Below are 22,957 nucleotides of genomic sequence, written 5' to 3'. Positions count from 1 at the left end.
ACTGAAAGAACGGCGAGTGGACGCATGTGTAGAACTTCTGCGACGTTATGAAACAGAAGGTGACACTTTCTTACAGTGTGTAGTGACTGGGGATGAAAGCTGGGTCCACTACTTTCAGCCAGAAATGTAGAGGGCAAGAAAAGAGTGGTGCCATTCAACTTCACCGATGCCCAAAAAATTCCGCACACAGCCGTTCACTGGAAAAGTGATGCTGATGCTCTTCTGGGATAGCCGACGTCCACTTGTAGGGCGTTACATGCCCAGAGGGACCACGGTCACCAGTGCATCATACTGGGACCTCCTTTAAAATCATCTGAAACCAGCAATGAAATCAAAACGTCTTGGACTACTCACAACTGGTGTTTTGCTCCAGCATGACAATGCTCGGCCCCATACTGCCCGCAATGCAGCTGCAACAATCGAGGACCTGCATTTTGAGTGACATCCTCATCCACTCTATTCGCCAGACCCTGTTTCAGCTTGTTTCAATGTATAGCCTTTGAGATATGAGCGAGAACACATTTTGGGCAGACAGGCGGATGGACGGACGGACACCATCGTGAATTTGGGGGTTTTTCTTTAAAAAATTCAAGAATACTTAACACCCAACTCATTGGGTGGATTCAACTAGTTATGTGCCTTCAATGTTTACTCATTGCTGAAACTTGCAACAAATTACCTCAACGTACAAAGCATTTACTTCTGCAATTTGCAGGCAATTTCATCCAGTTGAAGCCAAGAAACGAATTTTCAGTCGCCATGTTAAAGTTTCATCCAGAGAAACGATTCCACAAAAGGGGGGGGGGGCACATTTCGCCTCCCTTGATTTCCATACAATAAGCAATTTGATATGGTCCAATCAAGGGAACTGGTACCCCTTTACTGTATGACCTTTTCCCGAGCATTACTTGGAATGCATGCATCCATAACTTTTTTGAGGCATCATTCTGTCCATGGTTTTGGGCCTTAACATTAAATAGTGAAGAATCACTCAAAAACTTCTCGGATCCGGATCTTCATCAAAATCTCATCAATTCGTCCTTGTCACACACGCAACCTGTCCAGCAAGTTTTGTCTCATTCCGTCCATTCCTTCTTGAAATATCGTGCTCATTGTCAGACAGACAGATGGGGGTGAAAACAATCTCCTTCCCCCTTCGGTGGTGGAGGAACTAGAACGGCTCTCGGTGGAGTGCACACCTCCGCCAGGCCGAAAAGTTTGTGTTTTGTATTCCATTGAGAGGCCGGTTCTGCTTCATAACCTGAACCAAAATCTAATTGGCTCGTTATTGCCACCTACCCCATTCTTCCACCAAGTTTTGTTATAATCTGTCCACAACTTTGTGAAACATCATGTTGCAGTGCGCAATATGTCATTTTGGCGACATCTCTCAATGGTGAAGAATCCTTCAGAAAATTCTCGAACCCAGATCTGGATTTTCACCAAAATTGTCTCGATGCGTCTTTGACAAACACTCAACCTGTCCAAATCCATCCTTATTGTTTTGCGATACCATGCTCCATATGGATTTTGGCCCTTTCACTCAGTGGTGAAGAATCACTGGAAACATTCTCAGATCTGGATCCAGATCTGGACTTTCACTAAAATCTAATCAATTCATCCTTGCTACTTTTTACTTTTTAGAAGCAAGGACAAATTATCATACGGTTTGTAGTTGCAGCAACGAAAATATTCATGAACTGTTTTGTGCATATTATTTGAACTACTTTGTGGGATGACCTTTCAGATAAATTTGTCTACTTCAAGTAAGTTACAGGATTTCGACATCTTTTTTTTGTCTGCAAAGTCTTGGCTCATAGGGTAGGGTGGGGCAAGAGGTCCAGTAGGGGTCAAACGCCTACCCACAATATATACTAAACCACGTGATGCAACGAGCCCCATGATGCCTTGCGAGCTTCCTTCCGCAAACATCCTTTCCCGCCACGACGGCGACACAGGCAGAGAAAGCGGTACGTTTCTCAGATGTTTTTCTTTGTTTTCGTCCTGTTTGTTGTAAATTTCATACTTCATTTGTTCAGTACCATCATCTAAATAGCAGAAGAAACAGAACGTCTCTACTTTTTCTTGTTATAGGGATCTGTTAGCTATCTGTTGATGCCAGACTAAACTAGTTGCCTCCCTTGCTTTAAGTCAGATTTCAAAAGATAAGATTTGTAACAGATTGGGGGTCAAACGCCCACTGGGATGTTGGGGCAAGACGCCTAATGTGCCCCTTATTCCACTGAATGTAATACCGACTTGACTTGAAATGCTAGAGTACTGCATGTCGCTTTCTCTTTCTCTCTCTCTCTCTCTCTCTCTCTCTCTCTCTCTCTCTCTCTCTTTCTGTGTCTCTCTGTGTCTCTCTGTCAACGTTATGGAGACGATTGACAGACACCACCAGCCCCTGATGGTGCAGTTCACCAGTGTTGGTCAGGATGTCGGGCACTACAACTGCATCGTTCTGCCCAGCCTGCGACAAGAGCGACTAACGGTTGGAGTTGGAAGTGAGGCGCCCACGTCACAGCCGCCAATCCCCCAGCCATCCACATCTTCTACCAGCACAATCAGGGAAATAATCCATGGGCTTTCTCCGCTGCCCAAAATATCAATCAAGAGGCCAAGAGCCAGAAAAACAGAGTCAGCAGCCGTGCTGACCTCTTCGCCATACAAGGCAGCACTAGAAGAGAAGCAGGCAAAGAAGAACCCCAAGAAAAACTCAGACAGAGCACTAGAAGAGACGCAGGCAAAGAAGAACCCCAAGAAAAACTCAGACAAAGAACAAACGCAGAAGAAGAAGAGAGTGCAGCAAACAAACCCCACAAACGGCAAAACGAGGAAGCAAGGAGAAGAGGAAGAAACAAGTGAGGAGGAAGACTGGCCTTGTCTTATATGCTGTGAGGAGTACAGCCGTGCCAGACCCAGGGAAGTGTGGGTGCAGTGCCAGTTGTGCCTTCATTGGGCACATGAACAATGTACGCCAGGACTGGCCCAGTTCCTGTGCCCAAACTGCGAGTCGGATGTCTCGGACTGACATGTGCCCATGACTGTTTGAATTTGACCAAGTCACAATTCATGACATTTTGTATTTACAGTGAAATTTCCTCTATGTAGGAGACTATGTTTTTCTAGTCAGACGTTAGTATTATCTTCTTTTTATGTAATTCGTAAGTAAGGGGCAAAACGCTCACTTCTCAGGGGCAACACGCCCACAGTAAGCGTTTTGCCCCAACCTGGTGGGTGTTTTACCTCCGGCATGGGGCAAAGAGGCCAAAAAAAAAAAAAATTTTTCACTTCTTGTTCTTTTTCGTTTTTTTCTATCTTGGTGTGCTTGTGCTATTATGTAGCGCTAATGTGTCCTTATTGTTTGCATTTACTTTTAGTTCTCTACAGCTGCAACAGGAGCAGATATTAGCAATCTTGCTTAATGGGGGCTTCTTGCCCCACACTACCCTACAATATTGATCCCATTCCAACATTATGGAGGAGGTAGAAGTTATTTTCCAGGTTGAGATTGCCCGACATCTCAGTTAAATTTGCGGCTGCCCCTTCCCCCTCAATCAACACGAAGATTTCCAAACTGTAACTGTCGTGTTTTTCTGTGATATTTTCATCCCTGCTTTGCTGTTTGTGTTTTCATCAATCTTTCTCGGGGTAAATCGTACCTTCCTGTCTATATTGTCGAATTGGTTTTCATGTAGCTCAGGCCTACATATCGGATCGCTGGGAGCAAAATCATCTCGTTTTTGAGGTGCCTTCCCACCCCTCCCCCCTCTCCCCAATCCTCTCAATTTGGGCTTTTCTGTCTGTTTAATGTTATACCAGTCCCCCAGCTTGCTTCAAAAACCAAAAAGACTTTTACTATCCATCTTGTGCACCCCATGCACCCTCCCCGACTCCCTCTTTGCTCCCCACTTCCCAGTATTTGTCCAAGTCTCTTTCTATTTTATCCTTCAACCCTGCTGTTTGTGTATCCCCCCTCTTTCTACTCTTCTTTTTGTTCTGTTGCATCATGATCCGTTCAGTGTTCTTGCTCTTCCACGAGCCTTGACCATGAATATAAAAAATAAAATGGAGGAGGGAGGAGATCATTTGATGAAATGTAACCACAACATGGTGTATGTAACGATACTGTTCAGTGTTGGAGTTCAGGATAGTAGACTCAGGCTGTTGGATTTAAGGAAGGCAAACTTTCAGGGAATGAGGAGAGAGCTGGGTACCTGTTGATTTGGAGAAGCTAACTCGAGGTAAGTTAGCATCAGAGAAAAGGGCAACCTTCAAAGAGCAAATATGGATGGTGTTAAGTATAATCCAGAGGCAGAGAGAACAGGATGGTGGAGCAGGGAGGGAACGAATGCTATCAATGAAAAGCAGAAGGGATTTATTATGTACGAGTATAAAAGCCCATCAAAAATAATGGGTTGGAACAGTTTATTCAACGGTACAGCCTCATGAGTGTGCCAAAGTCTGAAGCCTCGGCCTAGTGTCAAGGTGTTCTTGTGTCTTTTTACGTATTAAACATCATACATGTCGTGAATCATTAGTTCCATCTGAGTAATGGCCTATCACGCACCTGCACTACTCATGATGCTATTCCTGTGTCCCCCACACGGGGGGGGGGGGGGGGGGGGGATTCATAATACCACCTGTGCTTAAGGGGGTTTCATTCAGCTGTTCTGCGCCTTCAAGTTGGTAAGATTGCTAAAGGACGCGCTTTATATATTTGCGAATATCCCTGTAATGCCGTAATGTTAATGAAGGTGCTCTGGGATGCTTGCTTATCAGCTTTTGTGTTCTCTTTGTAGATGAGTTACATTCAAGTGAATAAAAGCTCATGTTCGGAGTTTTCCTGGTTAAGCGTTTCGTTTCATCACAATACGGACGTAAATGAACATTCTTTTATCTCTGCACGCCTTGTATTTATTGTTTAAAATAACACTTTTGTACACCGCCATTGAGCCCCAGTGTTCAGGCCACCGTCTACAATTCTTGGAGAAGAGACATAATTACTCTTTGATGGAAAATGCTTTGCGAGTTTGTTTTCTCTTCAAAAATAGACCCCAGTGAACACACATTCGTGTTAAAAGATTGCCCTTTACAAGCTTCCCTTATGAAGGGGAACAGACATCTGCACAAACACACAAACTGACATTGTGCTTTATATGGGAGATATGATAAGTATATGGCCAATGTTAAACATAATAACAGGCATTATTAAGTACATAAGAGGTTACAAGAAGTTTGGATGTTTTGATTAATAGCACAAGGAGATTGGTTCGTGATGAAAGTGAGACTGGAGGCCAATCGAAGGTATTTTGCTGCAACACCTACAGGAAAATATTTTCTGACCTTCAAGTCGTTCCAGGTATTTCGGACGTTTCTGGGATTACTTGTGACATATATTTGCACAAACCTCAGTTCATTGTTCATCAATGTGTCCTGCGAAACATGAGGGCAATTAGTCAGGTTCACTATGTAATTTCGTTGGAATTTTTGGGGGATTTGGAAAACTATATATTTTTGGAAACTATGTTGTATAGTCAGTCATAAAACCAATGTTGCTATTTGCACAGACTCCTGTATGGCGGCCATCTTGGATTTTCAAAATTGCCGCCGTAGAACTAATTTTTCTCAATATCTCAGCTTCTAAATAACATAGAGCTTTGATTCTAACGGCTAAACATACATTTTCAAGGGCCCCGAATCCAATGGTGACAAGTTCGATAAGCTAGACATGACCATAGAGCTCCTATGTGGCGGCCATCTTGGATTTTTCAAACTGGCCGCCGTAAAATTGATGTTTCTCAATATCTCAGCTTCTAAACAACATAACGCTTTGATTCTAACGGCTAAACATACATTTTCAAGGGCCCCGAATCCAATGGTAACAAGTTCGATAAGCTAGACATGACCATAGAGCTCCTATGTGGCGGCCATCTTGGATTTTTCAAACTGGCCGCGGTAAAACTGATGTAACTCACCTTCTAAAGAGCACAGAGCTTTGATTCATCATTGAGTAAAGTCATCATCATCCTCATCATCGCTTTCGTTCATCACATCTTGAGAGTCCTCATCATTTTGGCACTGGATGTCACACTGACAAAGGTCTGTACAAGCCAAGTTGTTTGTTCTGCAGGAACATCTAGATGAAGAACAGTCTGTTTTGCACTGACATCTAACCATTTGAATGATGGCCTTGGGGGCTGGAGGCTCCTCAGTTGTGGTTGGTTTCACTTGTCCATCCGTGTCTTTGTAAAAGCCGTTTTGCAGGGGATTCAGCTGAGGATCCTGTTGAGCAATGCTTGCCTGACCCCACACTCTGGCTTGGATATGGACTCTAAGGATGTTCTGCTTGAGAGCTCCAAGAGTAGGAGGAAGCCTGTCACTTTCTGCCATGTGTTTGCAAAAGAGATACCATCGTAGTTCGGGGATGCTGTCGATGTGGATGCCATTTGGAGAGTAAACAGCGCATACAAAGTTAGCTTGTGTGGACAGCATGTCCTCCGTCACTTCAGTTGCATCTGAAAGCATTCGCACGGTGTCTATGACATCTTCACTTGCTTTGAGGTAGACATGCAGCCAGGTTGCTTTACTTATTCGAGAGAACCTCCCAGTGTTGTCTGCCCCTGTGAAAGCATGAAAGGCTGGCAACGCCTTTGCTCTTTCGACCCCTGGAGCTGTCCACAGTGGCTCTATTTAAAGTATTCCAGAGGCCATGGAAATGGATGTATTCCTCAGCAGTAGGTCATAGTTTGCTATGACTAGTACCAGGACATCTGTGTCGGGAGAGAAGAACACCAACTGCGCATCATGTGGGTTTCGCTGGGATGCCAGCACGGCCTGGTGGATCAACAGGGTGTCAGCTTCTTCATGGTTGTTGTCCTCGAAGAGCAGGTCACTGTTGCTCCTAGTACGCTCTGAAGCAGACGTGATGATCAACTTGGATGAGTGACTGTTGTATTCTAGAGTTTTCGCTGCCAGATAGTCAGTCAGATCAGCCTTTGTTTTGTCATGAGAAAGGAATCTGTTCATTGGGATGTGTTTGATGTTGGTGTCATCTCTGACTTGATACTGTACTGCATCCTTTCCTTGCCTTCTTTTAGCCCTGGTAGCACTCTTCAGAGAATCGTTTTTGTACGTGTCAAAGACCAGTATGATCTCATCACAATCTTTTGTTAGAGACATGAGTCTGTCATTGAAGCATTCACCCAGATCGTTGACTTTCACTACAGTGGCTGGTTTCTTTGTCAGCTTATGCACAAGTGCCATCCCATCCACCAGTGCAATCTTCCGACTTGTAGGTTTACTAGATGTGGATGCCATAGTTCTTGTGTCCATTGGATCTTCTTGTAGAACACTTGCAGCTGGTGTCTGCTGCTGATCTTCGGGGTGAATTTCTGCTCTTGCTAACTTGGCGAGGAGATGAATTATCTTCGACTTGTCAGTGCATGGAAGAATTGTCCCATCTGGAGCGAACAGTGCTCTTGGTGTCACAGTGAACTCGTAATTTCCGATGGCATATTTCTGGTTGACGTCTCTGTTTGACTTGGCAAGGACAATGAGCCTTCCGTACAGTTCCTTCGTCTCCTTCAGATCCACAGTCCTGTCTCTGAGTTTCACTGTGGTTCTCTTGTTCCCAGACGTGAACATCTTGTTGTTCTCCTTCTTGACTGGTGCCCAGAGGCTAACATCTCCATTGATACGCTCTGACACGTAGTCTTCATACAACTTCTGACCAGTGACATCAATGTTCAAGATCTGTGGTACATACTCGTCTGGGATGTAAGCATTCGTTATCACATTGTGCAGCTTGTCACCTTCAGTGTCAAATGGATTCCCGTGACTCAGTATCGCAGCCTTGATCTTGTTGATTGCTTCATGCTCCCTCTTGACTGCACTTGGACCAAGGTCATGATGTTCTGTGATCTTGTCACCTTCCAGGCCAAACTGACTCTTGAAGTCTTTTGACAGGCGTGATAATTCTGGTGTAACTATGAAGAATCTTTGTCTAGCATTGGCATTGTTAGAGATGCCAATCAGTCCAGAGTGAATCTTCATCAGCTTGTTCAGATGTTCACATGCATGATCTGGTCCAATGGATACAAACGGGATGTCATTCTTGGTTACTGATAGATTGCCAGCTCCTAGTTCTTCCCAGGTCTTAGGGTGATTGGTTCTTAGGTCATACATGTCTGCGATGTATCGGGGCCAGGCCAGAGCCGCTTGTATTTGATCCAGTCCATGGCAAAGAATAACTTGCTCAGTTCTTCTCCAGCTTGGAGGTGAAGCACCAGGTCAGCACTCCGTGATGCTGCCACGAATAACAGGATTGTCTCCACCCGATGTAGATAGTTCATCATTGACTTGAACATTGCATTCTTGGATCTCCGTGCTTCCCACTCCTCGAGTGCCGTCACCACCCCATCAGATGTCAAGACTTGAAGGAGTTTGGTGTTTGCTTGTTTTACAGATTCAGCTTTCGTGCACTTGTTCGTCTCAGCACAGGCAGCTTCTACTCCCTCTGTTGCCTCGAAACACACATCCTTTACTTGTGGGTTGTCCTTCAAGAACTCCTCCAGAACCATTTCATAAAGTGCTACATATGAATATATATGGGCATGGAGAGACCGCTTGTAGTGTGTACATTTCAGGATTTGCCGCGTCGTGGCTGGACCATAGACATCAGCTTCTACCCAAGCATCATCAATGCCTGAGTTCTCCATGGAGGCTCTGAGGGCTCAGAGAGCCGCCATGACAACATGCAGCTCATCTAGTCTGGGGACGACTGTGCGTTTCAAGTCAGGTCTTGCATCCAGCAGTTGCACCACCTTCTCGTAGAGGGCCATGTCAAATGAAATTACAGTGGGATGATCTTCACCAACTGCCAACATCCTTAGCTGACTGGCTTGCATGATCACGGTCAGTAGGGTTGGCCACTCATGTGCCACCTCTGGAAGTAGTGGCAAGGCACCAACCCAAGTCATGGACTGGCGTTCAGACAAGAGCGAGTTGTATCCTGCTCAACCTGGAATCTTGCTGGAGTGTTCCCTCGCTTTCATCCTGGATAGAGCAGAAGCAACAACCCATCCCAGTTGTGTCAGTTGATAGGATATGGAGACCCCCTTGTTGATGACAAACTCCTCTGTTCTCTTCGTAAGCCGTGGTTTCGGCTTGTCACAGTGAAGCACTTCTACATGGTATGGAGTGACCGATAGACTCTGTGCATCACTGATGATCGGATTCGGGGCCCTTGAAAATGTATGTTTAGCCATTAGAATCAAAGCTCTATGTTATTTAGAAGATGAGATCCTGAGAAACATCAATTTTACGGCGGCCAGTTTGCAAAATCCAAGATGGCCGCCACATAGGAGCTCTATGGTCATGTCTAGCTTATCGAACTTGTTACCATTGGATTCGGGGCCCTTGAAAATGTATGTTTAGCCGTTAGAATCAAAGCTTTATGTTGTTTAGAAGCTGAGATATTGAGAAACATCAATTTTACGGCGGCCAGTTTGAAAAATCCAAGATGGCCGCCACATAGGAGCTCTATGGTCATGTCTAGCTTATCGAACTTGTTACCATTGGATTCGGGGCCCTTGAAAATGTATGTTTAGCCGTTAGAATCAAAGCTCTATGTTATTTAGAAGCTGAGATATTGAGAAAAATTAGTTCTACGGTGGCAATTTTGAAAATCCAAGATGGCCGCCATACAGGAGTCTGTGCAAATAGTAACATTGGTTTTCTGACTGATTATACAATATAGTTTCCAAAAATATATAGTTTTCCAAGTCCCCCAAAAAATCCAACGAAACTTTAAATCTGGACATACTGAACCTGACTAAATGAACAGAGTATTATTTGCAAAAGATAAAATGAACAGAGATCTCACTGCAGCTTTCACTAGCAGTGTTAATGACTATACTGACCGCTACAAATATGTTCTTAGCAACTTGTTGAATGTCCATGTACTAGCCAATCTGTGATCTGTGAAGATCACAATCTGTGAAGTTTCGTTCGCACACTCTTTGGTATTTTCACTAAATTAAGTTTGAGAAACAAAAAGTCTGAGAGCTGGAAAACAAGTGGCATTCCCCCAGGTTGGAAATAGATCGTGACCTCCATTAGTTCTGTGTTGTTGTCCACAACAACCAAATGAACGACTACTGTGGCAACAACCAAATTAAGTGGTAGGTAGGTCGAGTGGTACAAGGATATTGGCACGATTGTGCAGGCTTGATGGGCCTCAAGGCCTCCTCCTTTCTTGCAATTCCTTGTGTTAGGCATTGTGTGATCCTCACATACAAGTTGAGTGAAGGAGACATTTGGCATAAACAGTGAGTTATAAATCAGCCTCAGGAACCAAATGGAAAAAATAAATTTAAAAAAGAAACACAAACAAGGAAAACCAGAAAAACTGCCATTGCCACTTACATAGTTTAATAACACTGTCCCACACCCTCACACACTCCAATCGTTGTTTCCAACCAATTATGAACTTGCTTGTGTGAGGAATCACATGTTAATCAATCTTTACACGGGTTTACCCCAATGTAAGATTTTCCACTTTTTTGATTTGTGTCCCATACGTTTTACAGAGCATGGGTGATTGGGTGATGCCGGAACAGATTCTTGGCAAGGTGTATCCTGGGTGGTTTGCCATTGCCTTCCCAGCGTTGTCCATGCTCTATCCTTTTAAATGCTGAGCGCCAAGAAAGGAAGCAGCTCGTACCAATTATAAACTCTTTGTACGACTCGGACGGGGTTTGAACTTCCCACCGCCCAGACTCAGAGCCGACGCTCCATTAAACCACCGAGTTTGACATTCCCAACTTTGTGGATTATTTCCTTGATACAGTTGGAAAAAAGATCTTTTCAAAAAGACTCTGGAAAAAAATATTTCAATAATGTGGTCATAATTATTTTTAAATGTATTGTTACGGACCGTGGATAAGGATGTTGGTTTGCCGAGCGGATGGCACCACGGCCGAACAGTTACCCCGACTAACCCGATTCCCGAACGTTGGCCGGATCACGCCACAGGTATTCAATAGGGAAAAGACAAAGGCGACAAGGATGTGAAGAAGAAGAAGAAGGAGACAAAAAGGTTGGAAATACAACTAAATTTATTCTTACTATTTACACGCTCAAAGTAACCAAGGAGAAGGAAAGATAAGAAAATAATTTACAGAAGATATTAGAGACACAGTGCAATGCTAGCTTACCTACAGTCTTAATTAACCCAGGACAGAACAAACAAAAGACAGACTCACGCGGGGAATGATGATAGGACTGGCCGGAGGTGGATGGCTGGAGGGAGAGGAAGGTCCACGGGTACTGCAGCACGATCGGCGCATTTAGCAGCTGCCGTTCCTTCGCGGCCCTGCTCAAAACTGCCGTCAAGGCCCCAAGCTGCTGTGGCTGAAGCTGCTGTGGCTGCTGCTGCTGCTGCTGAAGCTGCCGCAGTTGCTGATGTGGCTGCTGCTGCTGCTCTGAAGCTGCCGCTGTTGCTGCTGTGGCTGCTGCTGCTGCTCTGTGGACGTCGCGTGCTTTCTCCAGGACTCATCTGAGGTGGGGGCGTCTCCTGCGGGTTATATATGCCACGCCCCTGAACCTTCGCAAACCTCCTTGATGTTTCTCTCCACACCCTCTCCAAGTCCAACCCCTTGTTCGTGGTTGGTTGAGTGGGGCTGACTCACTCCTCCCCTCTATGACGAGGTGGGGACACGCCTTTCTTCCCCGACCCGAGCACATGTTCAATGGTGGTTTTGGGGCGAAATCAACAACCCACAGCTGTAGCAAACCTGGCAAACTGCCCAGTGCAGTTGGCAATGGAGGCTTAGAGGGGATGTAGCTGGCAATTGAGGCTTGGCAATGGAAGTTTTGGGAGTGGGAATGGGGAATGAAAGGGAATCTATCTTATTTCACTTGGTGCAATGGAGTGTCATCTTAATGGAAGACAAGGCCTTACCCTAATACACATAATAAAGATATAACTACCAACAAGGGGGGAAATCTATGATTGGCTAACGTGTATGCTTTATGGAATTAACTACGGGAACGCCCTTTGACCTTTATACAACACTGGAGTGAGGAGGGCGATATTTTACAACAATTTACTATACAATAAAAAAAACACAATAATAAAAACACAATCCTCATATACACAACACTGCACCCTCCTCCTCCTCTTAGGCACATCCCAGGCCTATAACTTTAACTTAGTGTGACACGTAGGTGTAGTTCCCTCTACATTTAACCTGACCCTGAGTGCGACAGTTTTAAAACATAAATAAATATGTCCCGCTGCTCCATTGCACCCTACCTAACAGATTCACGCCCACAGCTAACCGAATTGCGGAATGGTCTTCAAACTATACATTGACGGTGGGGGCGCATTATTTACAATGGCTCTACTTTATTTACAATATGCAACCCAGGACATGTGATTGTTCTTTCTGGGGGGGGGGGGGGGCGGCTAGCATTTATGCGGCAATGCTAGCTGCTCTGCATCGACGCACCATGAAAGCACCCAAAACCGCACCAATACACCCTCAAGCACCAATCGGTGCACAGTCATCACTGTTCATCAATAAAAATAAACCAACAACCCCTAACCCTGCTGGTGGTCTCTTGCTCTTCGGCTCCCTCTGCTGGCTATTACTATTTTCCAGTTGTTGTCATCTTCTTTGCTGGCGGCCTATTTGGATTAATAAAATGCACCTAACGTGTCCGTTTTTATTTTCTTTATTTATGGCCCACAGGGCCGACTATGTGTGGTTCACCTGTGGGGCATCGGTGCCCTGTGGCCAAGGTCCAACAGCAATAATTCGGGCCTTCATGGACGGTTCCAGCAGAGGGGCCATGCCCCCAACCCATGGGGTCCATCAGTGGTGCTCAGCCACAGACATGTGGTCCATAATGTGGTGCATCGATGCAGACAGCTTTGGTTGTGAGAGGTTCGGGTGCACAATGGCCGGCTCACGCACGCTCCCCTCGGCGCCCAGTGGCGCACAGGTCCTCATGTGGGAGACAAAGGGGGGGAAAGACAGATGAGCGAGGGGTAAGGTCACAAGGGTACACATCAATAAGACAATGCAAGGTGAAGTGCGTACGGAGAGCGAAGTGAGAAAGCTCGTCCCTACCGTACGTCATCCCCCCTGTCACCTACACTACCCTTGCCCTTACCCCATATGTACAACAATCTACACATTTACAAATCCGTCGCTACCATCACATCTTCCCCCTATACTAAATTCGTCTCCACAATCCCTCTAACCAAAATTTGCCATCACCCAATTCATCATCAATCCTCATAAGGAGGGAGAGATGGAACAACAAGCACAATGTCACACCCATGTCATGATGCGGCTCACAATCCAAACATCTGCACAATAAAAATAATAAAAACAACCTGGCATGGTGTGGAGGTACGTCATCCCAGGTGAGTGGATGCAGATGGTGCGAGGAGATTCTTAATCCTAACTATCTATCTATAATTCCAGTAATCTCTGTGTGTATGTGTGTGTATGTGTGTATGTGTGTGTGTCTGTGACCGCTGTTTCTCGACAACCACGGGTCCGATATACTTGAAACTTGCCAGATATATTGCTGGGGATCTGAGGATGTGCCTTTTCAAGGTTTCATATTAATCAGAGAAGTAGTTACCGAGCTATGTCCAAAAAACGATTCAACCAATCAGAGAGCAGCGAGCTATCACGTGTGCCGAACGTGGCGAACAGACTCTGCCTCGGACGGCACATTTGAGAGCGTATTCATTTATTTCACGTTGGCAAACTATGTTGGCGCGATGTTGGCGTTAAACTATGTTTTAAAACTAATTAAAACTAATTTGCGATTCATCGTAACTGCGATATGCGACCTTCCGGACAGTCAAATGAGGACGTCACTTCCGGACTTACGGATAGTCATAGTGACGACGTACTGATGCTGAACGTGGCGAGCAGACGCTGCCTCGGACGGCACATTTGAGAGCATATTCATTTATTTGACGTTGCAATCTGTGTTGATTGTTGTAAGGTACGATCGATTGTAGTACACGTTTATAATAACTCTGCCGATACAGGCCCGATTAACTGCAGCGCCATCCGAGCTGCGGCGTCGGGACGATACATTCATTGTACGGTCACATCACGCACTTACGGGCACGCCCTAGTCCTCTAAATGACATTAACACACTGTACACTACCTGGGGTCTTTCCCTGCCAATCCATTGGCCAACTTACACTATGGGTTCTAAAAACCAATTCCCATTGACCAAACTGTGGTGCTTCTCAATTTGGGGTCTCACTCCCCCGATTCATCTCCCGGTGCCCTTGCACAATTTCCGGGCTGGGTCGTGTAGCTCTCCCAGCAGGTCTACCCACCTGCACACCTCCACCACTGCAGTTGCCACCCGAGCTTACCTAGCTCCTCACCCTAACCTATCTAATTGGGGAAGGCCCCTCCTGGCTCTGTCACCCCTTGGTGCCCTCTGGCACTGGGCTACCCGGGTCCGTCCTCCGGATCCTCGGGCCCCATCCACAACAACTCTACCGGCTCCCAGACCCCACCTGCGGCCTCACCTGGCCGACATCCTCACAGTGGTGGAGTGCCCAAACCAACTACACACACTAACAGGCTACACGCCCAGCCATTTCCACAACACTAATGCACCCATCACTACACTCCTGTGCAACTACCCGCACCACAGATGCCAATATCCAACCACAATTTACCTGTACCCTCTACCTAACACTTACACTACCCGCCCCGGGTATTCGTGATGGGGGTCCATCCTTCCCCCATTCAAACCTTCGCACCATCCACTCCACTCCACAGTTTCCACCATACTCACTCCACGACCATCCATTCCAATACTCCATATATTCCATACCATTTATTCCATACAACCATTCTCCATTCACCTGTAGTTGCACACCTGTGCAATCTTACCTGGTGCCACCTGCACCCTCCTTCCTTCCTGGACCATTTGGTCAGCACCACTCACATCACTATCACTCACTCAAACACTGCTCCATCCACCTGTTCAGTTGCACACCTGTGCAATCACACCTTTTAACCACACACTTTTCACAATACACTTCTGAATACACCTCCAACACTCACACGGCATCATCTAAACTACCTGTTGCCCTGCTAACTTAGTGCTCCCCGTCTTCGCTTTAAACTAAGCACATACCACGTCATTATCATCCACTCTAATCTACCTGCATCCCCACTACAGGTATCATTGTCACTACCTAATCTTAACGTTACCTAAGGTCCTCTTCTAGGTCCCTATCGTTATATCCTAACCCTCCCGGGCTAGTTTTCACTGCCATAACCCCATAAGACTAGTGCTCCTTTGCCCCCGCTGTGAGGGATGACAGAGTTGCCATCGCACCACATCGGGGACGTCCCTCTATCAATTTTACTCGTCCAAATTCAACCAATCAAAAATTTGCCAATCATCTGCCAATCATTCTACCAATCATCAAATTTTGTTTTTCTAATTTTGGGGCCAAAACACTATCCTCATCATCACGTCTACTCGCTAGAGCCTCTCGGTGCGCCAATTCACTTCTACAGCCCGGCTTCGCACAGCCGAGCAATGAATGCGGGTTGCTTGGTGCCGGCGGCTGGATACGTCCAGCACTCGGTGCAGGGAAGGAGGTTTACCCGGGCCAAGATCCCACGCACCACCTCGGCACAGAGCCATCCAATGGCCCGATCTCGACCTGCCGGAACGCCTCAACAAAAGGGGGTCGCCATGACGACCCTTCCTATCGGGCTGCCCGCTCCGCCTAGTAGAGCACGGACGCGGCCGTTCAAAGCGAGGCCCAGTGTGGATCGCGTACGGCGGTTCTTTTGAAATCGCCGTGGTTCGGATCCCCGCTGGTCCTCGCGGCACGCGAAGCCCGGCACGCACAGAGGGCCCGATTCGGCTATACGTCGCTCTAACCGCTAACCCGGTTACCGTCGATGCCTCACCTGCATGCTTACACCCCGCAGCCCGTTCCTTGCTCCTCATCATTGCACCTTCTCTTACACACCCAGGTACACTCATTCCGCTCACAGACTTGGTCACACACCTGACCACCGCACACCTTTGCACACACTTGTCGTTCGCACACCTCACCAACACACCTCTTCACGCCCCCTTCTCGGTCACCTCCTCTGTGACAACCACAGGTGTGTTCTCACTTGCACAACCAACCACGTGCCTCACTACCAATTCCAGCGTGCAAATCCCATACACGCTCTACCATTCCAGGTGTGCATCCTTCCATTCCAGGTGTACATCCTCTCTCACCTGCCACAACCAACCCATGCTCCGTGTCACTCTTACTACTCTCACCTCCACACTCGGTCGCGCATTCACCCTTACTTTTGACAGCGCACTCTGTACTCATGCACCCATCCGTTACACACCTTTCTCGTGCACACTCTCCCGTTACACCCTCCGTAACTCTCACCACAGGTGTGCATTCTCCCTTACTCTTGACAGCGCACTCTTTCCTCATGCACCCGTCCGTTACACACCTTTCTCGCACACACTCTCCCGTTACACCCTCCGTAACTCTCACCACAGGTGTGCATTCTCCCTTACTCTTGACAGCGCACTCTTTCCTCATGCACCCGTCCGTTACACACCTTTCTCACACATCCTCTTGCACACACTCTCCCGCTACACCCTCCGTAACACTCACCACAGGTGTACACTCTTTCGTTACATCCTCTGTAACACTCCCCACTACGCGCTTCCATGTGCTCCCTCGCACACGTGCTACGACCGACTCACTCTCGACAGCACACTCACTCCTCGGCACGCACTTTTTCCTCACACACCCCAGAGTCGGACATTCTCGCACACCTCCTCTGTCCATACACTCCGTACCTGTCGCACATTTCACCAACGGCCTCTCACGAACACCTGGATCCAAATCAACCCCCAAGCCGACTGAAGCTCCCCTCACATCATATGCATTTCCGAATATATCGCCACTCACCTTGGCACCTCGTCTCCGCACCTCCTTCACCACCTGCAAACTCTTTATTTGGTTAGTGAGCACATCATCACGATTCGAGCACAGACCTTGTACTAATTCCATTACCTCCTCCTTTATTTCTCTCTTAGTTTCCCTCCGTCTCTTCTTAATTTCACTCACCCCTTCTTCCACCGCCTCTAATTTTTCCTTTACCTCTTTTATTTCCCGGTGCGTCTCCTCTATCTCTTCCTCTAACGCTACCTTGACCGTCTCTATGTGCGTCCTCACCTCCCGGTCCTTCGTCTCCATTACTTCTGTCACCTCGTCCAACCTCGTTGTCAGTCCCTCACGTACCATCTGACATTGCCTCTTCGTCGCTATCATGTCATCCTTGATGTCTCTTTGTGTCACTTTTAACCCTCCTAGTACCGCAGTATTCCTTTGTACCTGCTCCGCTAACTCCGTCTGTCCCACCGTCAGCTGTTCCACCTCCTGTGTCAGGTCCTCTATGCCCCCTTGTAACCTAGCCATATTATTCCTCACCTCTTTCTCCATATGCTTCTCACCTCGCTTTGCCTCCTCGCGTACCCCCGAGACCTCCTCACTTACACCTCGTCTTATCTCCTCCTTCATCTCCTCCCTCTCTTTTGCAGATGCCACCCTCATCTATCCCAATTCATCCCTCTGAGCATCCAATTTACCTTCTAACCCGATTTTCACCTCCTCTATCTGGTTCCCCATCCGTTTGATTTCCCGGGCGGATTGCTCCCCTACTTCCCGCAATTTGCCTTCCATCCTATCTTCTAGCCCCCTCAACCCATTTTTCACCCCCTCTATCTGATTCTCCTGGGCAGCCATTCTATTTTCCACCCCCGTTAACCCATGTTTCACCCCTTCTATCCCATTGTCTAACCCCTCAAATTTCTTGTCTAACCCCTCAAATTTCTTGTCTAACCCCTCAAATTTCTTGTCTAACCCCTCACCGGTACCCCTCACTTCGTCCCTCATCGCCCCCATTTGGCCCTCTAATCGCTCACTATTAGCCCTCGCTCCGTCCCTTATTCGCTCACAATCAGCCCTCGCTTCATCCCTTATTCGCTCACTATCAGCCCTCGCTTCGTCCCTCATTGCTCCAATTTGGTCTCCCAGCCCCCTGTTCTCTTCCATGAGGGCCCGCATTTGTAGCATGAATAGGCCCCAATCCATCGGCGGCGCTGCTACGGTCGCGGGCGCGGTCGCCGTAGCCATGTGCGAGGCGCCATTTTGCGCGCCCGTAACCTCGTGCGCGAGAGCGCCATTTTGTGCGCCTGAAACCTCCTCAACCACCTCCTCATTGCCCTCCTCCATTTCTTCCCTCTGATCCTGGGTTACCCCTAACCCCTCCTCTAGTTCCCCCACCGGCATGCGATTGCCTTGACTAGCCATGGCGTGATTTCAAAATTCGGGTTTTTCTTTAAAACAAATTTCAGCAGCTTGTAATTTTGAGCGCATTAAGCGCGCTTCGGGTCCGATCCCGCTCCCGACACCAATTGTTACTGCCAATAACACAATTGGTGTCCCAAAATTTGGGCTAAATAAATTTAGTCCCAGGTTCGAATCCCAACTCCTGACTACCAATTGTTACGGACCGCGGATAAGGATGTTGGTTTGCTGAGCGGATGGCACCACGGCCGAACAGTTACCCCGACTAACCCGATTCCCGAACGTTGGCCGGATCGCGCCACAGGTATTCAATAGGGAAAAGACAAAGGCGACATGGATGTGAAGAAGAAGAAGAAGAAGGAAACAAAAAGGTTGGAAATACTAATAAATTTATTCTTACTATTTACACGCTCAAAGTAACCAAGGAGAAGGAAAGATAAGAAAATAATTTACAGAAGATATTAGAGAGACAGTGCAATGCTAGCTTACCTACAGTCTTAATTAACCCAGGACAGAACAAACAAAAGACAGACTCACGCGGGGAATGATGATAGGACTGGCCGGAGGTGGATGGCTGGAGGGAGAGGAAGGTCCACGGGTACTGCAACACGATCGGCGCGTTTAGCAGCCGCCGTTCCTTCGCGGCCCTGCTCAAAACTGCCGTCAAGGCCCCAAGCTGCTGTGGCTGAAGCTGCTGTGGCTGCTGCTGCTGCTGCTGAAGCTGCCGCTGTTGCTGCTGTGGCTGCTGCTGCTGCTCTGAAGCTGCCGCTGTTGCTGCTGTGGCTGCTGCTGCTGCTGCTCTGTGGACGTCGCGTGCTTTCTCCAGGACTCATCTGAGGTGGGGGCATCTCCTGCGGATTATATATGCCACGCCCCTGAACCTTCGTGAACCTCCTTGATGTTTCTCTCCACACCCTCTCCAAGTCCAACCCCTTGTTCGTGGTTGGTTGAGTGGGGCTGACTCACTCCTCCCCTCTATGACGAGGTGGGGACACGCCTTTCTTCCCCGACCCGAGCACATGTTCAATGGTGGTTTTGGGGCGAAATCAACAACCCACAGCTGTAGCAAACCTGGCAAACTGCCCAGTGCAGTTGGCAATGGAGGCTTAGAGGGGATGTAGCTGGCAATTGAGGCTTGGCAATGGAAGTTTTGGGAGTGGGAATGGGGAATGAAAGGGAATCTATATTATTTCACTTGGTGCAATGGAGTGTCATCTTAATGGAAGACAAGGCCTTACCCTAATACACATAATAAAGATATAACTACCTACAAGGGGGGAAATCTATGATTGGCTAACGTGTATGCTTTATGGAATTAACTACGGGAACGCCCTTTGACCTTTATACAACACTGGAGTGAGGAGGGCGATATTTTACAACAATTTACTATACAATAAAAAAAACACAATAATAAAAACACAATCCTCATATACACAACAGTATCTTCTCCTTTATGATGCAACAAACATGGTTATCAACATTTCAAATTAAAACAAAACATAATTTGCTATTTATTTCACAATCCAGCAACACAACCATATATCCCTTACGTCTCGTGACGAAGATGCGTTCAATCTGGACAACGATCAGACAACCAACCAGGAAGCAAAGCAGGTGTATAAGTTTTGTTATGTCATTTCGGAAGAATGCATGACGTCATTTACTTGCAGTGACTATTTGATCTTACAGTTTTCAAGTCCATCACATACTCTCTCTCACCTTTCACTTGATTCTTCAACAAACACTTGTGGAAATTCCACATCATCTTTACCCTGTGCTCGCGAAGCGAAACGCAGGGTTAAGCATGCGGGTTCGTACGTACATACGTACATGCGTGTCTGCATTTTAAAAATTCATTTTCTCGTCAACTGTTTGTCCGATTGACATGAAATTTCCATCATCAGAGTGCGCCCTCCTGTATAATATTTTAGTGAATATTAGGACGTCACAGGTCACGTGGTACGAGCACCATCTTGGAAAAACCAAAAAATTGCACCTCTATATCTCAAAAAACCGCTGCACAGAAATAATTGAGACAGGTCTCATTGCAAAGAACCCTCCATGCGGAATAACATATGTGAATGATGACGTCATAGGTTCCGCCGTTATGACGTCATAATTCAACAAGTAAAAAAACATTATCTGATCAGGATGAAATTTCTTAAGCATCTTCTCGGTATAAATTTATACAGAAATAAAATTATAATGATGTCGTAGGTCACGTGGTTCGGACGCCATATTGTTTGGAGTGAAAATCCTGAAAAACCACTAAAATCAAATTTTCTCCAAAACGACTGAAGAGATCGATGCCAAACTTTGCAGGCAGAATCGCTTACACATGACAAACAAAAAAGTCAATTGGATGAAAATTGAGGATTTTAGAAAAATGAAAAAAAAAAGGTTGACCTTTGGCCTATGTTGAAATTTTGGCCTACACTGATCTAAAAAATTGTTGGTGGTTGAATTCAGTTAACCGATATGAAAATCACATTCAAATTCCAAGTCAATCAGATGAAAATTGTGGATTTTAGACATTAGAAAAGAGTGGTTGACCTTTGGCCAATGTTGACCTTTTGGCCTATGCTGATTTCAAAATAGTTGTTGGTTGAATTCAGTTAGCTGATATTCAAATCCTTTTCACATTTCAAGTCAATTGGATGAAAATTCAGGATTTTCGAAATTTAAAAAAAGTGGTTGACCTTTGGCCTTTGTTGACCTTTTGGCCTATGCTGATCTCAGAAATAGTTGGTGGTTGAATTCACTTCACTAATATGTAAATCCTATTCAAATTTCAAGTCAAACGGATTAAAATTGAGGATTTTGGTAATTAGAAAAAAAAAAGTTTGACCTTTGGCCTATGTTGACCTTTTGACCTTTTGACTTCATAAATATATAGCATTTTGTCGGACCACGAACTCTACCATTTGGTGAAGTTTCGTGAATATCGGCTTAAAATTGTGACCTGTAGGCAAGTATAAGTGAGCGGACAGACAAACAAACAAACACACAAACAGTAGTGATCAACAAACTTGCAAAGAATTTTTTTTTTTTTGCCAAGTAATGAAAAATCACTCAAAGAGTGACACTTGGCAAAATAGAACAAAGTAGCATCGCACACAGTGGAGCATCCTTTTGATGTGAAAAATAATTAGTGGTTGAATTCAGTGACCTGATATGCAAATCGTCTTCAAAGTTTAAGTTAATCGGATGAAAAGTGACAATTTTAGAAATTCGGCCTATGTTGACATTTTGTCCGATGCTGACCTCAAAAATTGTTGGTGGTTTCTTTCAGTAAGCTGATATGAAAATCCTTTTCAAATTTCAAGTCAATCGGATGAAAATTGAGGATTTCAGAAATTTGAAAAAAGTGGTTGACCTTTGGCCTATGTTGACCTTGTGACCCATTTGGACCACAAATAGTTGTTGGTTGAATTCAGTTCACAGATATGTAAATCCCATTCAAATTTCAAGTGAATGGGATGAAAATTGAGGATTTTAGAAATTAGAAATTGTTGTTGACCTTTTGCCTATGTTGACCTTTCGGCCTATGCTGATCTCCAAAAAAAAGTTGGTGGTTAAATTCAGTTAGCTGCTCTGAAAGTCCGATTCAAACTTCAAGTCAATTGGATGAAAATTGAGGATTTTAGAAATTCGAAAAAGTGGTTGACCTTTGGCCTATGTTGACCTTTTGGCCTAAGCTGATCTCAAAAATAGTTGGTGGTTAAATTCAGTTAGCTGCTCTGAAAGTCCGATTCAAACTTCAATTCAATTGTATGAAAATTGTGGATTTTAGAAATTCGAAAAAAGTGGTTGACCTTTGGCCTATGTTGACCATGTGACCCATTTGGACCACAAATAGTTGTTGGTTGAATTCAGTTCACAGATATGTAAATCCCATTCAAATTTCAAGTGAATGGGATGAAAATTGAGGATTTTAGAAATTAGAAATTGTTGTTGACCTTTTGCCTATGTTGACCTTTCGGCCTATGCTGATCTCCAAAAAAAAGTTGGTGGTTAAATTCAGTTAGTTGCTCTGAAAGTCCGATTCAAACTTCAAGTCAATCGGATGAAAATTGAGGATTTTAGAAATTTGAAAAAAGTGGTTGACCTTTGGCCTATGTTGACCTTGTGACCCATTTGGACCACAAATAGTTGTTGGTTGAATTCAGTTCACAGATATGTAAATCCCATTCAAATTTCAAGTGAATGGGATGAAAATTGAGGATTTTAGAAATTAGAAATTGTTGTTGACCTTTTGCCTATGTTGACCTTTCGGCCTATGCTGATCTCCAAAAAAAAGTTGGTGGTTAAATTCAGCTAGCTGCTCTGAAAGTCCGATTCAAACTTCAATTCAATTGTATGAAAATTGAGGATTTTAGAAATTCGAAAAAAGTGGTTGACCTTTGGCCTATGTTGACCTTTTGGCCTAAGCTGATCTCAAAAATAGTTGGTAGTTGAATTCAGTTGGCCGATATGTAAATACTATTCAAATTTCAAGTCAATCGGATGAAAATTGAGGATTTTAGAAATTTGAAAAAAGTGGTTGA

General features: G+C 45.6%; 1 protein-coding gene across 2 annotated transcripts in view; it reads right to left on the bottom strand.

Annotated features, from left to right (window-relative positions):
* LOC137412709 (E3 ubiquitin-protein ligase TRIM7-like) overlaps nt 1-20,008 on the bottom strand; it is a 78,127-nt gene extending 58,119 nt beyond the window's left edge. The window contains exons 1-2 of one of the 2 annotated variants that reach the window (XM_078769824.1): nt 19,961-20,008; nt 5,350-5,439 (exon numbers count right to left, since the gene is read on the bottom strand). In XM_078769824.1, coding sequence (XP_078625950.1) covers nt 5,350-5,430 — 81 coding nt within the window. In that variant the 5' untranslated portion in view covers nt 5,431-5,439; nt 19,961-20,008. The remainder of the gene's footprint in view (nt 1-5,349; nt 5,440-19,960) is intronic. The other variant, XM_068098001.2, reaches the window with a different exon arrangement.
* Between the last annotated feature and the right edge of the window lie 2,949 nt (nt 20,009-22,957).

The sequence above is a fragment of the Myxine glutinosa genome, chromosome 1 (assembly GCF_964187855.1).
Source record: "Myxine glutinosa chromosome 1, kmMyxGlut1.1, whole genome shotgun sequence".
Classification (NCBI taxonomy): domain Eukaryota; kingdom Metazoa; phylum Chordata; class Myxini; order Myxiniformes; family Myxinidae; genus Myxine; species Myxine glutinosa.
This window is presented reverse-complemented; position numbering and strand designations above follow the sequence as displayed.